Source organism: Electrona antarctica, assembly GCF_951216825.1.
Source record: "Electrona antarctica genome assembly, chromosome: 1".
In the NCBI taxonomy this organism is placed as follows: domain Eukaryota; kingdom Metazoa; phylum Chordata; class Actinopteri; order Myctophiformes; family Myctophidae; genus Electrona; species Electrona antarctica.
The window spans coordinates 51344838-51359078 of NC_136806.1; the positions used below are offsets into that span (position 1 = coordinate 51344838).

At 43.8% G+C, this 14241-nt stretch overlaps 2 protein-coding genes across 2 annotated transcripts in view; one reads left to right on the forward strand and one right to left on the reverse strand.

Annotated features, from left to right (window-relative positions):
* Nucleotides 1–14241, forward strand: part of inppl1b (inositol polyphosphate phosphatase-like 1b) — a 41410-nt gene that overhangs the window by 17984 nt on the left and 9185 nt on the right. The window contains exons 11-17 of the mRNA XM_079503046.1: nt 453–555; nt 1478–1674; nt 2942–3059; nt 3844–3940; nt 4364–4505; nt 6353–6452; nt 7731–7819. Of these exons, the coding sequence (XP_079359172.1) occupies nt 453–555; nt 1478–1674; nt 2942–3059; nt 3844–3940; nt 4364–4505; nt 6353–6452; nt 7731–7819 (846 nt within the window). The remainder of the gene's footprint in view (nt 1–452; nt 556–1477; nt 1675–2941; nt 3060–3843; nt 3941–4363; nt 4506–6352; nt 6453–7730; nt 7820–14241) is intronic.
* LOC306927099 (NAD(+) hydrolase SARM1-like) lies at nt 10514–12586 on the reverse strand (the record flags this gene model as incomplete). Its single annotated transcript, XM_079506751.1, has 1 exon — nt 10514–12586. One exon carries the CDS (start codon nt 12584–12586, stop codon nt 10514–10516), a length of 2073 nt encoding a protein of 690 aa, XP_079362877.1.

Here is a 14241-nt window from a genome sequence, read left to right on the forward strand (position 1 = left end):
ACCTCATTAGGCCCACTGGCAGAGCCTGACCAGAGCCTTTTGTGGTGGTTCTGGAGAACCGTGGGTCCGACCGACTCGATACGTGGCACTGCACTCCCTGTGCATGGGGGTGTGGAACACATGTGTCGAATATGAAGTCGGTCAAACGGTTCTCGAGTTACGTGCATTACAACCATACACACACGCACACACACACACGCACGCACATACGCAGAGACGTGGTGCATTTATAGTAGGATGTGCATGTTCCTGCATGGACATCCTGATCCTTGACAATTTGATACAGTATGAAAGGTCTTAAAAGTCCTCAAATGGTCACTTCAGAAATGTGCCCAGTTATGTATACACGTGTATTGTATGTTGGTTTGTTTGAGAAGAAGAAAACAACCAGAACAGCAACCAGAAACAGCCAGAACTCCACGGTGTGTGATTGAGTATATTGTCTCTTCCAGAAGCGCGAGGCCTTCTGCCAACTGCTCCAGCTGATGAAGACCAGACACTCCCAGCTGACTGAACCCGATTCAGTCTCAGTGTTTGTGGGCACCTGGAATATGGGTAAAATAACTGTGGAAATTACACATTACACATTTTCTTTCTGGTGGTCGGTGCAGTAGCCTTAGCCTATAGTCCATAATGACACCCAGCCTTCAATACAATTTAAAAGTCCAGAATTCAGACTTTTAATTTGTGGTAAAGTCCTGTATGTATAGTTATCTATCTAGTTATCTCACATTTTGTGAGAAAACAAACCTCAGGACTCAATGCAAATGAGCTTCCATGAAGTCCACCTATAATTTTTCTTTTTAGAACAAAATCAGTTATTTTTGATGAGCAACACCTTTCCTTTGACAAAGTATCAATAGCCGCCGAGAATAGTTGATTTTGAACAACAAACAACAACTGTCCTGTGTGCAGTGGTGTAAAGTAACTAAGTACTTTTACTTAGGTACTGTACTGTACTACTGTACAATTTTGAGGTATTTGTACTTTACTTGAGTATTTCCAATTTCCAATACTTTTACTTCTACTCCACTACATCTCAGAGCCAAAATTTGTACTTTTACTCCACTACAATTATTTGAAAACTTTAGTTACTAGTTACTTTGGAGATTTTGATTTTGATTAGAAAACATACATTAACCACTTCAACCCTATACATTTCGGCCATTTGAAAACAGCCGATCTACAAGCTCACAATGCGTCGCAACGCATTGTGAGCTTGTAGATCTGCTATTTTCAATAGATTTTGCACACATTTTGAACTTGTGAAATGGGACATTCTGCACAATGAGTACTGTCACTTTTCGTACTTTAAGTACATTTTGATGCCGATACTTTTGTACTTTTACTCAAGCACATTTTCAATTCCGTGCTTTTGCAGTATTGGTACTTTTACTTAAGTAAAACAACTGAGTACTTTTTCCACCACTGTCCTGTGTGTTGTGTGTGTGTGTGTGTGTGTGTGTTGTACATCCAGGAAGCTCCCCTCCCCCGCGGAGCCTCCAGTCCTGGGTGACATGCTGCGGTCTGGGACACACCCCGGACGAGTCCACGGCCCTGCTGCCCCATGACGTGTACGCCCTGGGTACTCAGGAGAACCCCCAGGGCGAGAGAGAGTGGACGGAGCACGTCAAGGCCACCCTGCGCAGCCACACTCACGTCGACTACAAACAAGTAGGGCCTCAATGATCAAATCGTCCTGGTTTAAGCCTAACTCACACTTGTGTCCTGTGTCTTCTGTGTGTCATGGTCGCCTCAATGCATTTCCAATGGGAGTCACATGGTTGGAAGTAAGACACAACCTTGTTGCATGGCTGTCTTCTGCCCTCCCCCCCATGCAACAAGGTTGTGTCTTCAAACCATGTGACTTCCATTGGAAATGCATTGAGGCGGCCATGACACACAGAAGACACAGGACACAAGTGTGTCTTGCGTGTGTCTTACGTGTGAGTGAGGCCTTAGTCTGCACTGTACTGTCACTGTCATCAATATTCTCCATGCAGTGGCAGAGTCAGGACCCGTTTTTGAGGGGCGCCAGCCCCTCCTGTATACACAGGTTTAATGTTTGTTTTGTAAACGCCATTGACAATGAAGGGAAGATTTACGTCATAATGTGCCTCGTTACGTCATGTTGTCTCATGAGTTAGACTTTAATATATTAGCGCCCCTCACTTCACACGGGTGTGATTTCAGCTTTGTTAGTTTACGTGTCTGTTCGTACCAAAAAATGAGCATGGTTGCTATGGTCACCCAGTTCACACGGGTGTGATTTTATTACGTCAGACATTACGTCAGACCACAGCTGATCAGTCTATATAAGACCTTACACCACTCAGTTCACACGGGTGAGATTTTTTTTTGTACGTTTCCTATTGAAATAATTATTCGAACCGTTTTCACATTCTTTAAACATTTTTCCAAAGCATATTTCAGACATTTAGATTGGCTATTTTCACTGTCACACTTTAAGGACTTTTAAGAGCTAAAATGTTTGGGAACTACTGGTCTAGTTCCTTGACCACTTGATTTAATAACCTTCTGTCTGACATACTGTTTATGTCACTTTACTACGAGCGACTGAAATTGTAAATCCCTCGTCTCATGTCTGCTGTCCTCCTTTCCATCTCCACCTGTTGTTAAATATCCCCACAGACTGAGAAACTCACTACATGTCAAGAAGAGAATAGATAATACAAAGGTTGAACTGTAGGCTAATGCTTAATAATTACTCTTCTTAATATTAGTATTATTTTGTGACTTGTGTGTAGTGAGATCTGTCTTAGAGATATTCACCATGTGAAAAAAAAGAAAAAAAAGAAAGACACCTGCCACTGCTTATAGTGCCCCCTTATAGTGCAGCTTTTCCTAATTAAATGTCATAATAATAATACAAATGTCATCATTCTCGTCACCTCTTGTAATGCAAGACTCTGTCCTGCAGGTGGCAGTGCAGTCCCTCTGGAACATGAGGCTGGCCGTGTTCGTGAAGCCAGAGCACGAGAGCCGCGTCAGCCACGTGAGCACAGCCAGTGTGAAGACTGGCCTGGGGAATACACTGGGTGGGTAGTCTGGGTACACTGGGTACATACATACTCACCATCCCACTTCTATAGGACTGGCCTGGGGAATACACTAGGTGGGTATAGTCTGGGTACAATGGTACATATACACTCACCATCCCACTGGCCTGGGGAATACACTGGGTGGGTAGTCTGGGTACAATGGTACATATACACTCACCATCCCATAGACTGGGTGGGTAGTCTGGGTACAATGGTACAGATACACTCACCATCCCATAGACTGGGTGGGTAGTCTGGGTACAATGGTACATACACTCACCATCCCATAGACTGGGTGGGTAGTCTGGGTACAAGCGGTGCAAACGCAAACATTAACCGCCATTAACAATAAAGAGACAATATGACGTAAATTACACATTATGACGTACAGTTCCCTTTGTTGTCAATGCGTTTATACTAAACAAACATTGAACTAAAGACAAACATTAAACCTGTGTATAGGAGGGGCTTAGCGCCCCTCAAAAATAAAATGAAATGTAATGCCTCAACTCCTACAATTCCAAGTGCTTCTCAGGATTGGGGGGGGGGTATTTTGGGGGTCTACACAACACTCACTGAGTCACATGATGACCTCACCAGCACAAATACCTCAGCACAGATAACCACACAGCAGGCCACTGACAGACAGACAGACAGTCACGGTGACAAATAGCTGACCACTCCATGGCCCGCGGCCAAAAACACCAGCACGTCATTAACAGGAAGAAAATATGTTGATCTTAATTCTGGTTTCTGTGGGTATATATTTTTTCTGTTCCAGGAAACAAGGGAGCGGTCGGCGTGTCCTTCCTCTTCAACGGAACCTCTCTTGGGTTCGTCAACTGCCACCTGACCTCTGGCAGTGACAAAGTTATTAGGTACACCTTTGTTTTTTAATTGTGAAGCTATAATGTCTTATCAAATACATTCATAACCTATGAATTAGAAAATAATTTGAACCACTTTTTTCTATTTGAAAATAGACAATGTACACGCCGTGAGCTTATATTGGCTATTATGGCTAGGAAAATATGTAAACAATCTTGTATTGGGTGCCCGAGACCTTTTCGGATGGTCGGTCCGCGGCCAAGCAGTTGAGACGAATAACCTAATCTAAGTCCATCATTTGTTCTGACCCCTTCCCCGAAAAGGCCTATAGCTGTCCTGACCCCTTATCCATAAATTATACATTATGGATAATTAATGTGGACGTAGACTGTTATTCGTCTCAACTGCTCATCGGTGGTCCTTGACATGAAAACGTTTGAGAGCCATATATTTGCCCCATTGTTCCGTCCCAGGAGGAACCAGAACTTTGTGGACATCCTCAGACTGCTGTCTCTGGGCGACAAGCAGCAGCTGGGCTCCTTTGACCTCAGCCTGCGCTTCGCCCACCTCTTCTGGTGTGGAGACCTCAACTACAGACTGGACCTGGACGTTCAGGTAACTACAGACTGGACCTGGACGTTCAGGTAACTACAGACTGGACCTGGACGTTCAGGTAACTACAGACTGGACCTGGACGTTCAGGTAACTACAGACTGGACCTGGACGTTCAGGTAACTACAGACTGGACCTGGGCGTAACTACAGACTGGACCTGGGTGGGTGTTCAGGTAACTACAGACTGGACCTGGACGTTCAGGTAACTACAGACTGGACCTGTACGTTCAGGTAACTACAGACTGGACCTGGACGTAACTACAGACTGGACCTGGACGTTCAGGTAACTACAGACTGGACCTGGACGTAACTACAGACTGGACCTGGACGTAACTACAGACTGGACCTGGACGTTCAGGTAACTACAGACTGGACCTGGACGTAACTACAGACTGGACATGGACGTAACTACAGAATGGACCTGGACGTAACTACAGAATGGACCTGGACGTAACTACAGACTGGACCTGGACGTAACTACAGACTGGACCTGGACGTAACTACAGACTGGACCTGGACGTAACAGACTGGACCTGGACATTCAGGTAACTACAGACTGGACCTGGACGTAACTACAGACTGGACCTGGACGAAACTACAGAATGGACCTGGACGTAACTACAGACTGGACCTGGACGTAACTACAGACTGGACCTGGACGTAACTACAGACTGGACCTGGACGTAACTACAGACTGGACCTGGACATTCAGGTAACTACAGACTGGACCTGGACGTAACTACAGACTGGACCTGGACGTAACTACAGTCTGGACCTGGGTGTTCAGGTAACTACAGACTGGACCTGGGTGGGTGTTCAGGTAACTACAGACTGGACCTGGGTGGGTGTTCAGGTAACTACAGACTGGACCTGGGTGGGTGTTCAGGTAACTACAGACTGGACCTGGGTGGGTGTTCAGGTAACTACAGACTGGACCTGGGTGGGTGTTCAGGTAACTACAGACTGGACCTGGGTGGGTGTTCAGGTAACTACAGACTGGACCTGGGTGGGTGTTCAGGTAACTACAGACTGGACCTGGGTGGGTGTTCAGGTAACTACAGACTGGACCTGGGTGGGTGTTCAGGTAACTACAGACTGGACCTGGGTGGGTGTTCAGGTAACTACAGACCGGACCTGGGTGGGTGTTCAGGTAACTACAGACCGGACCTGGGTGGGTGTTCAGGTAACTAAAGACTGGACCTGGGTGGGTGTTCAGGTCAGGCAAGGCACATTCTGTTTCATCTTTGTTGCCTCTGTCATTCATCCTAATCATGTCTTGATAATAAATGTCACATGCACGCGTCACACCCACATACACACCAGTAATCCACAACATCCAGTGGTGGAAAGTAACTAAGTACATGTACTCAAGTACTGTACTTAAAGTACAAGTTTGTTTTGTCTTTACTGGAGTATTTTCAATTTTCAGTACTCCACTACAATTATTTGAAAACTTTAGTTACCGTAGTTACTTTGGTTTAGATTATTATTACAAAACATACAGTAACCACAACCCTATACATTTCGGCCATTTGAAAATTGCCAATCTACAAGCTCATGATAAGCTTGAGCTTGTGGCGTGCACAGGTGAGCATGGTTACCATGGTCACTGACATTACGTCAGACCACAGCTGATCAGGCTATATAAGACCTTGCACCACTCAGTTCACACGGGTGTGATTTTTAATATACAATTTATACATTTGAAAACATTTGGTACTTTAAGTACATTTTGATACCAATATTTCTGTACTTTTATTCAATTAAACTTTGAATTAAACTTTATTTTGTATTTCTACGTTGCAATATCGATACATTTACTTACTGCTCTCCACTCACACTCCGCAGGACATTCTGAAACATGTGTCCAAAAGGGAATTTGAGGAACTCATGTGCGCGGACCAGCTGACCAGGGAGAGGCACAAGAGGAAGGCCTTTCTCAATTTTAGTGAGTATGAGTAACGCCCTCGCTGGTTTCCCTTTGCTCTCTCCATCCATGTCAGATATGTCTGTGTGGGTCAGATCCATTGTCCAGATATTTTTTAGTGTAAAGCCCAAACCACACCAATGGGTCGAGACGCAACAAACTGGTTTTAGCATTCGTCCCAGCGGTGTGATATGTCCTGTTGCGTAGACCCAAGTGATTCAATTGGTTCAATTCAATGGTTGCTTGCAACTACATGCGTCTACTCGCAGCCGTTTGGTTACAAGGAGATGCATGGCGACCCATTGGTGCAGGTTTGGGCTTAAAAATGGACGCGTAGCGGTAATTGTCCATCTTTAAACTCATCACATCAGACATGCATCTGACATGCAACAGTCCAACATGCGTGACTCGGTTAAGACTCACCCGTGGCTTCCCAACAGACACATTAAGACACATGTGTGGCCGGTTAAGACTCACCCGTGGCTCCCCAACAGACACATTAAGACACATGTGTGGCCGGTTAAGACTCACCCGCAGTTAAGGTTAGGTCAGGGTTAGGGTGTCGGACTATTGTGTGTCGGACTGTTAGTATGTCGGAAGTCGGAACAAAGATATGCAAATCAATAAAAACAAACAAATGATCTACATATTTACACATGGTACTGGATATCTATCCAGTGTGGTAACTCTCATTCCCAAATTTGAATGTCAACACCACATTGACATAGGAATTAGGAACACGCTGCAGGGCTTATATTAACATCTCATACATACAGATTCACAATTGTGAATTGTCGAAAATAGCAGATCCACAAGCTCACAGCATGATGCGTTGTGAGCTTGCAGAGCTGCTATTTTCGCCTTATGTTCATCCTAGAATAGGGATGCTAGGGTTCATGTGACTCTCACCTGTTCACACTCCCGACTAATTAGCAGAACTGACGAAGCCACTCGGATGAAAACATATTATAAGTGTACATTGTTGTTAATTAAGCTTCCGGTTATGTTAAGAGAGAATTATCATAGATTTTCTTTTTGATATATGCATCAAATTCTGTAATTACATTATTTTGGGGCGTTAGGAAAAGTTTTATCCTGCTTAAAAGTATGAGATACGGTCTTACAGTACTTCAGGGCATTTCATGAAAAGGATAACTCCACTTGACAGTTAAACAGAACCAGCAACAAGTATTTTCAGATGCAGTCTGACCCATGGGCGTAATTTGACCGTATATACCTTTCCCTTATTCTTCAACAATTTTCCATTTGTACATTCTCCCTCTATTTGTCATGGTTAAGAGGAAGAGAAGATCGCATTTCCACCCACCTATCGCTATGAGCGGGGCTCCAGAGACTGCTACCTATGGCAGAAGTACAAGACGTCTGGGGTGAGTCAGTTCACCTTCTCGGTCAGCCTATAGAACTATTTATGTCTGCTCTCTCAGTTACCATGTATACTGAGAGAGTCAGTTTACTTTAAACCCATTCTTGACGGGAACCCCTTTTGGTGTTTTAAACATACTTTAGCTATTGGAAAATAGCAGATCTACAAGCTCATAGCGCGGCACCGAGTGCCGCGCTACGAGCTTGTAGATCTGCTATTTTAGAAAAATCGTGAAAGTGTGGCAATGTGTGAATATATATTCTTTCAGAGCGAACGTTTTTAACTCAAATCTTTGCTTCTGGGGGGGGTCCCTGGAACAATATATTTTCAGATGGGGGTCGGCGGCTAAATACATATCGTTTTTGGGGTCCTTGACATGAAAATGTTTGAGAACGACTGATATAGAAACATGGGTATTTCAGAAAACTGTCTGTGATTTAGAAGACATTTTTTAAATTTCGATGTCAGGCCTAAATGGGGGCAGAGCTACAGCTGCATAATAAGAGCATATAAAGCAGTGGTTCCCAAACCTTTTAGCCTGTGACCCAAAAGAGACATTTGATGTCACCCCGGAACCCAGACTAGTGCAAATAGATTGGCTATTTTCACTACTTCTTAAAACATTTGTTTTATAATTTCTTTAATGTTTTTTTCATTGATTTATTCATGAATTACTGAGAAAAAAAACATTGAATTTTGTTTTTAATTCATGAAAATGTTTGCTATTTTGGGAATGGTTTTTGAAAATGTTTTGAAACAGTAATAATTCAAAACCAAATGTAGCAAACAAAAACTTAAAGGGACCCATAAAAATTGGTCCACGACCCAACCTTGGGTCCCGACCCAGTGTGATGTATAAAGATATTATTATTACTTTTCTTCAAAAATGTATATGACAATTTATGTTGAATTTTAATGTGTTGTTGTAATGTTTGTAATTTGTATTGTGATTTTTTTTTATGGCTGCTACCGTGTGCAGGTCTCTCTCTCTCTCTCTCTCTGAGATTTTTTCTTATCTTTTTTTATCTCACTGGCACTTCCTGGTAAATGAAAGATATAAAATAAATAAACAAAAGGGAGATGGACAAAGACCTTCTCAGTACCAGTGTTGTTTTTGGCAGCAAATTTAAATTTTAGTTGTAGTCATAGTCTTTGGAATGAAACTTAATTTAGTTTTAGTCACATTTTAGTCACCTGGAATGTTTTAGTGTTATAGTCTAGCTTTAGTCGACTAAATGTCATAAGATTTTAGTCGACTAAATCTACAGTTGATTTAGTCGACTAAAATGTATTTTGGCGGGCCTTGATGCCGTCGTAATGGCTGATTTACACTGAAAATAGCCGATCTACAAGCTTGTAGCTTGTAGATCAGCTATTTTCAGTGTGAGTGTGAAATGACTTATACTGGATCTCTTGGCCACTAGTCCCTTCCTAACATTTTAGTTTAGTTTTTAGTATAGTCTTAGTTTTAGTCATCATAGCTTAGTTTTCATTTAGTTTTCATCAGTGAAAAAAGGTAGTCGACGAACATTTTCCGTCTTAGTTTTAATCGACAGAGTCAACACTGCTTAGTCAGTACATTGTGGGTCTTTATCCGAGTCACTTAAACGTCAGGTTCTCACTTCTCACAGACTGAGATATTGCGATGCACATTTTTTAGATACATATATTCTGCATGATGTCAAAGTCCTCTAAAATATTTGAACCATATATGGGTGACTATTTTTATGTGTAACTAAATCCACTTTACAGAGGGTCCGTGGGGACAGAGGGTTTTGACAGCAGCTGCCATCGCCACTAAAAATAGAAGGAGAATAGAATTACCTCACAAGTTGAAAGAGGAACGTCTGGTATAATATGTGGCATAACTGGAACGGAGTGCACCTTCTCCACCACGCATCTCCACAACACACAAATAAAATACTTCATGTTGACCTTCTTAACCAATTAAACCCTACGGTGTGTATATATACAGATATATTAATATAATTTATTTATTATAATTTGATAGTCGACCGGGGTCCCCCAGGGGTCTATACTTGGACCCCTCCTTTTTTCCCCTCAAAGAGATTTCGTCAATCTCTTTGACGAAAATAGCCGACCTACAAGTTTTACGGTGAGATTGTGGATTTCCACCAAATGTTCACATGTTATGACATGCCCAGAATTGGGATGCTAGAGTACATGTGGTTAAATTAACTAATCTAATACAGTTAAACGTTCCGTTAATGGCTCCGCTCTTGGAATACCCCAGAGGTATACAAGAGCAGACCTATAAGCAATAGATTGACATATTATTTAGTAGAGGCTCCAGGAGGGGTCCACGTGCACCCCCCTTATTTTTGAGGGGCGCCAGCCCCTCCTACGTATATTCAGCTTTTAGTGGAGAATTTACGTAATTTATGTGTCTGAGCAAATCGGCTATTTTTGTCCTACCCAAACATTAAATTCCCATTGACAATGAATGGAGAATTTACGTCATATGTGTCTGAGCAAATCGACAAATGTTACGTCATGATGATGTACGATGATAAGAGCGCCCCTCACTTCACACGGGTGTGATTTTTTTCCCTGAAAGCCAGACAGACGTTTTTGGAGGCGCTCAATAATGCAATTTATGCAAATGCCTCACACTCCCCATGAAGAAATCCATTGAACAACTATGCATAGGCCCTGTTTTATTTGGCGTTGTTGGCAGTTACGGTAAAACTATTTCTGTTTGACCTTTTGAGACACCTTTGGAGTCCAGTTGTTTTTGGTCTTTCGTCAGAAAGTCTATGATCTTCTTTATGGTAGCTTCCTGATACTCATGGGACCACATGATGCCATTGAAGGTTAGGATAGACCTCATGTCCTCGGGCAGCGACATCTGGTCTGGCCATTCGAAGTTATCTATGACAGGAACAATGTTCTTCTTCCCATCCAAGGCTGTGACTATCTCTTTGTGTACCCAGTCCTTCACGGAGGTGTCTCCCATGCACTTGTCGAGTGCATTGGCAGACAGGACAAGGATGAAGTTTCGCGCTCGCTGTACACTCTGAATCAGTTTGTCCTCGAATTTACCAGCCTCCAGCTTCTCCACGTCTATGAACACGCTGAATCCACGTACTTGGAGGTGCACTTTCAAAAGGCTGGCCAGCTGCGATCCCGTGGTCCTACGGTAGCTGATGAACACATCGGGATCTGAAGACTGGCCATCTGTGAGGCAAGGCTTACAGGGCCTGCAATTGGCTGCCAGGAGTTTTGCCCGGTGGACAGCATTCTCGATGTGGCAGTCACACTGGAGTTGGTGGTCAGTCAGGTTCTGCACGTTGTTGCGATCCACTCCTGACTGAACGAGACCATAGGTATACTGGCGGAAACGAGGTTCGACGTCAGCTAACCAATCAGCCAAGTTGCTTGGGTCACATGTCGAGTAATTGGCGTAGGTCTTCAACACGCGCAAGTCTCTCCGAAATCTCTTGCGAGTGAGGCCCACGGTCATGCCTAGGTCAGTGTTCAGATCCTCATCGGTGATGTTTAGAAGGAGGTCTCCGTCAACCTGCAACTCCTGGAAACGTTCACAAAAGGCACTGAAGCCAATCTGCTGGAGCCAAGTCTTCACCTCACCACTTTTCCAGTTGGACACGGATGACAGGATGCGTCTTGGCACGTCCTCGCCCATCATACTCAGTGCCCGTTTGGCAAGAGAACAGGTCGTACCGTTACTGGAGTACATGACAATCCTCTGTAGGCTCTTCACAGCTCCGATTTCTTGTAATATCTTGGCGTTATGTTGACGGGACTTGATGTTTGCCTCGACGCAGAGGTAAAAAGAAGCTATGCACTTGCCCTCTAGTCGCGTTCCGTCCAGCAATGGCAGCAGGCGCTGCAGGTCAGCCGCCGTTCTCCCCTGCATGCTGTCCGCACTGTCCAGCAAGATCTGTGCAAACTCATCCGGGTCTAATGAGGCAATAAATGGCTCCACCAACTCCAAAGTCCCCGACTTGACCACCTCCTTCTCGATTTCTCGGTTGACAGCTAACAGAGCTACGGCTAGGCAGGCATAGAAGCGAATGAGTTCGTCCTCTTTAGAGAAAGCCAGTGGGAAAAGCCATTCGGGAGCTTGTTTCTCGATCATCAGCCGCTGGCAGCGATGTCCTCCGTACATGGCACAGTTGGATAGGGCCACGGCACAGTGGCGCAGCACTATGGGGTCTGTACCTCGGCACCAGAAGAGAAGAGCATCCATGGCGCCGTTGGCGATGAGCTGTGCCGATGTTTCTTCGGTGTGTTTGAACATATGCTCCAGGATCCCCGACACACTGCGTGCCAGCTGAGTATCGTCCTGCTTTTGGGTCAGGTTGCGGACAACCCCCAGTCCCATACGTGCCACATAATCTCTGTTCTCTGAGACCAATATCTGTTCCAGTAGTTTTGCTGATTCATAAGTGATCTCGGGTGTTTGCTGGTTGGCCTGTAGAAGCTGAAGGAGAGGCTGTAGACCTCCATCCAGTCGGATTCTGTTGCAGATCTCTTCAGCGACCTGGCGGCCAATGCTGGGTAGGACCCAGGCCTGCTCCACCAACTGACATGTTTTGGCGATGGCTCTGCGAATGTCATCTTCTTCCGATGCGACTTTGGCTGATTTCAGTGTCTTGATGGCGAGGTGGAGGGCAGGGAGCGAGCTCTCCAAAACAGCCTGCACGTCGGCATGGACTCCCGGCAACACGGATTTAGGCTCCACAGATGTGAACAGATTTCGATAGAGCCTACACAGTAACTCGGCCATTAGAAAGGAGCATCTAGGTTAAGACACGCTTGAAGCAGGTCCACATCAATCAAATATGAGATGTCATTCACTTAAAGGCTTCGGTGTGACCAGGGGGAGTGTATATTTATCATGTAACAGAAGAACTCTACTCCTGTATTGTGTCGAGTAGCCTTGGACCAGTCTAAAGTTATTAAAAGTGAATTTCTCCGAAATGTAATTTATGGGAACTTGGCCCAATACCTCGGGAAAGTTCTGTTATACAGTACTCATGGCACCCATTATCATAGTACTTAGGGTCCATTATATAACGCTAGTACTATGAAATCATATTGATGACATAAGGGAACTCCATATATGGGCATTACATGGGGCACAGACAGACAGACAGACAGACAGACAGACAGACATTTTCAGGTTTTTGGTTCTGAACAACCGCTGGTCCAACCGAATTGCCACTTGGCAAAGTTGACACTGCACCTTGGGTCATCTCATCTGTGATACACAAGCCAAGCTTGAAAAGTCTTTTAACGTTTGTTTAGAGCACTTTAAACAGACATTAACAATCACACAAGTGTGATTGTTTTTTCTAGTTTGGATTTTTGGCATCTCTATATACAGATGATGCTAATCAATCAAGAACAGAAATGGTCCAAAGTGTGTTTTTCTCGATGTTTTATTGCCCCTGTGAAACCTGCAGAATTGCTGTCTGGAACACCGGCGAGACTGTCTTTTGGAGACTGTGGCACACTCAAATTTAGAGAAAGACCAAAGATAGAGATACCATTTGATTCTAGACAACCTCAGGTTGGGGGTAAATACCTATATTTGACTACAGGAAAAACGGTCATAGCCATTTTCCAAAAGGTCCCTTTAGCTGTCCTCTGTCCTCTGTCCTCTGTCCTCTGTGCATGCCAGATTTATGCCAATCTCATGCAGTTTTGGAAGAACCATGCAGGTTTATACATGCAGTACAAATATGTAATTTCCGCATTGTAAAGATGAGACTACTTTACTGTATCTATAGCTGTATGAGACCACTGTACTGTTTCTATAGCTGTATGAGACCACTTTACTGTATCTATAGCTGTATGAGACCACTGTACTGTTTCTATAGCTGTATGAGACCACTTTACTGTATCTATAGCTGTATGAGACCACTGTACTGTTTCTATAGCTGTATGAGACCACTTTACTGTTTCTATAACTGTATGAGACCACTGTACTGTTTCTATAGCTGTATGAGACCACTGTACTGTTTCTATAGCTGTATGAGACCACTGTACTGTATCTATAGCTGTATGAGACCACTGTACTGTATCTATAGCTGTATGAGACCACTGTACTGTATCTATAGCTGTATGAGACCACTGTACTGTATCTATAGCTGTATGAGACCACTGTACTGTATCTATAGCTGTATGAGACCACTGTACTGTTTCTATAGCTGTATGAGACCACTGTACTGTATCTATAGCTGTATGAGACCACTGTACTGTATCTATAGCTGTATGAGACTACTGTACTGTATCTATAGCTGTATGAGACCACTGTACTGTATCTATAGCTGTATGAGACCACTGTACTGTTTCTATAACTGTATGAGACCACTTTACTGTATCTATAGCTGTATGAGACCACTGTACTGTTTCTATTACTGTATGAGACTACTGTAC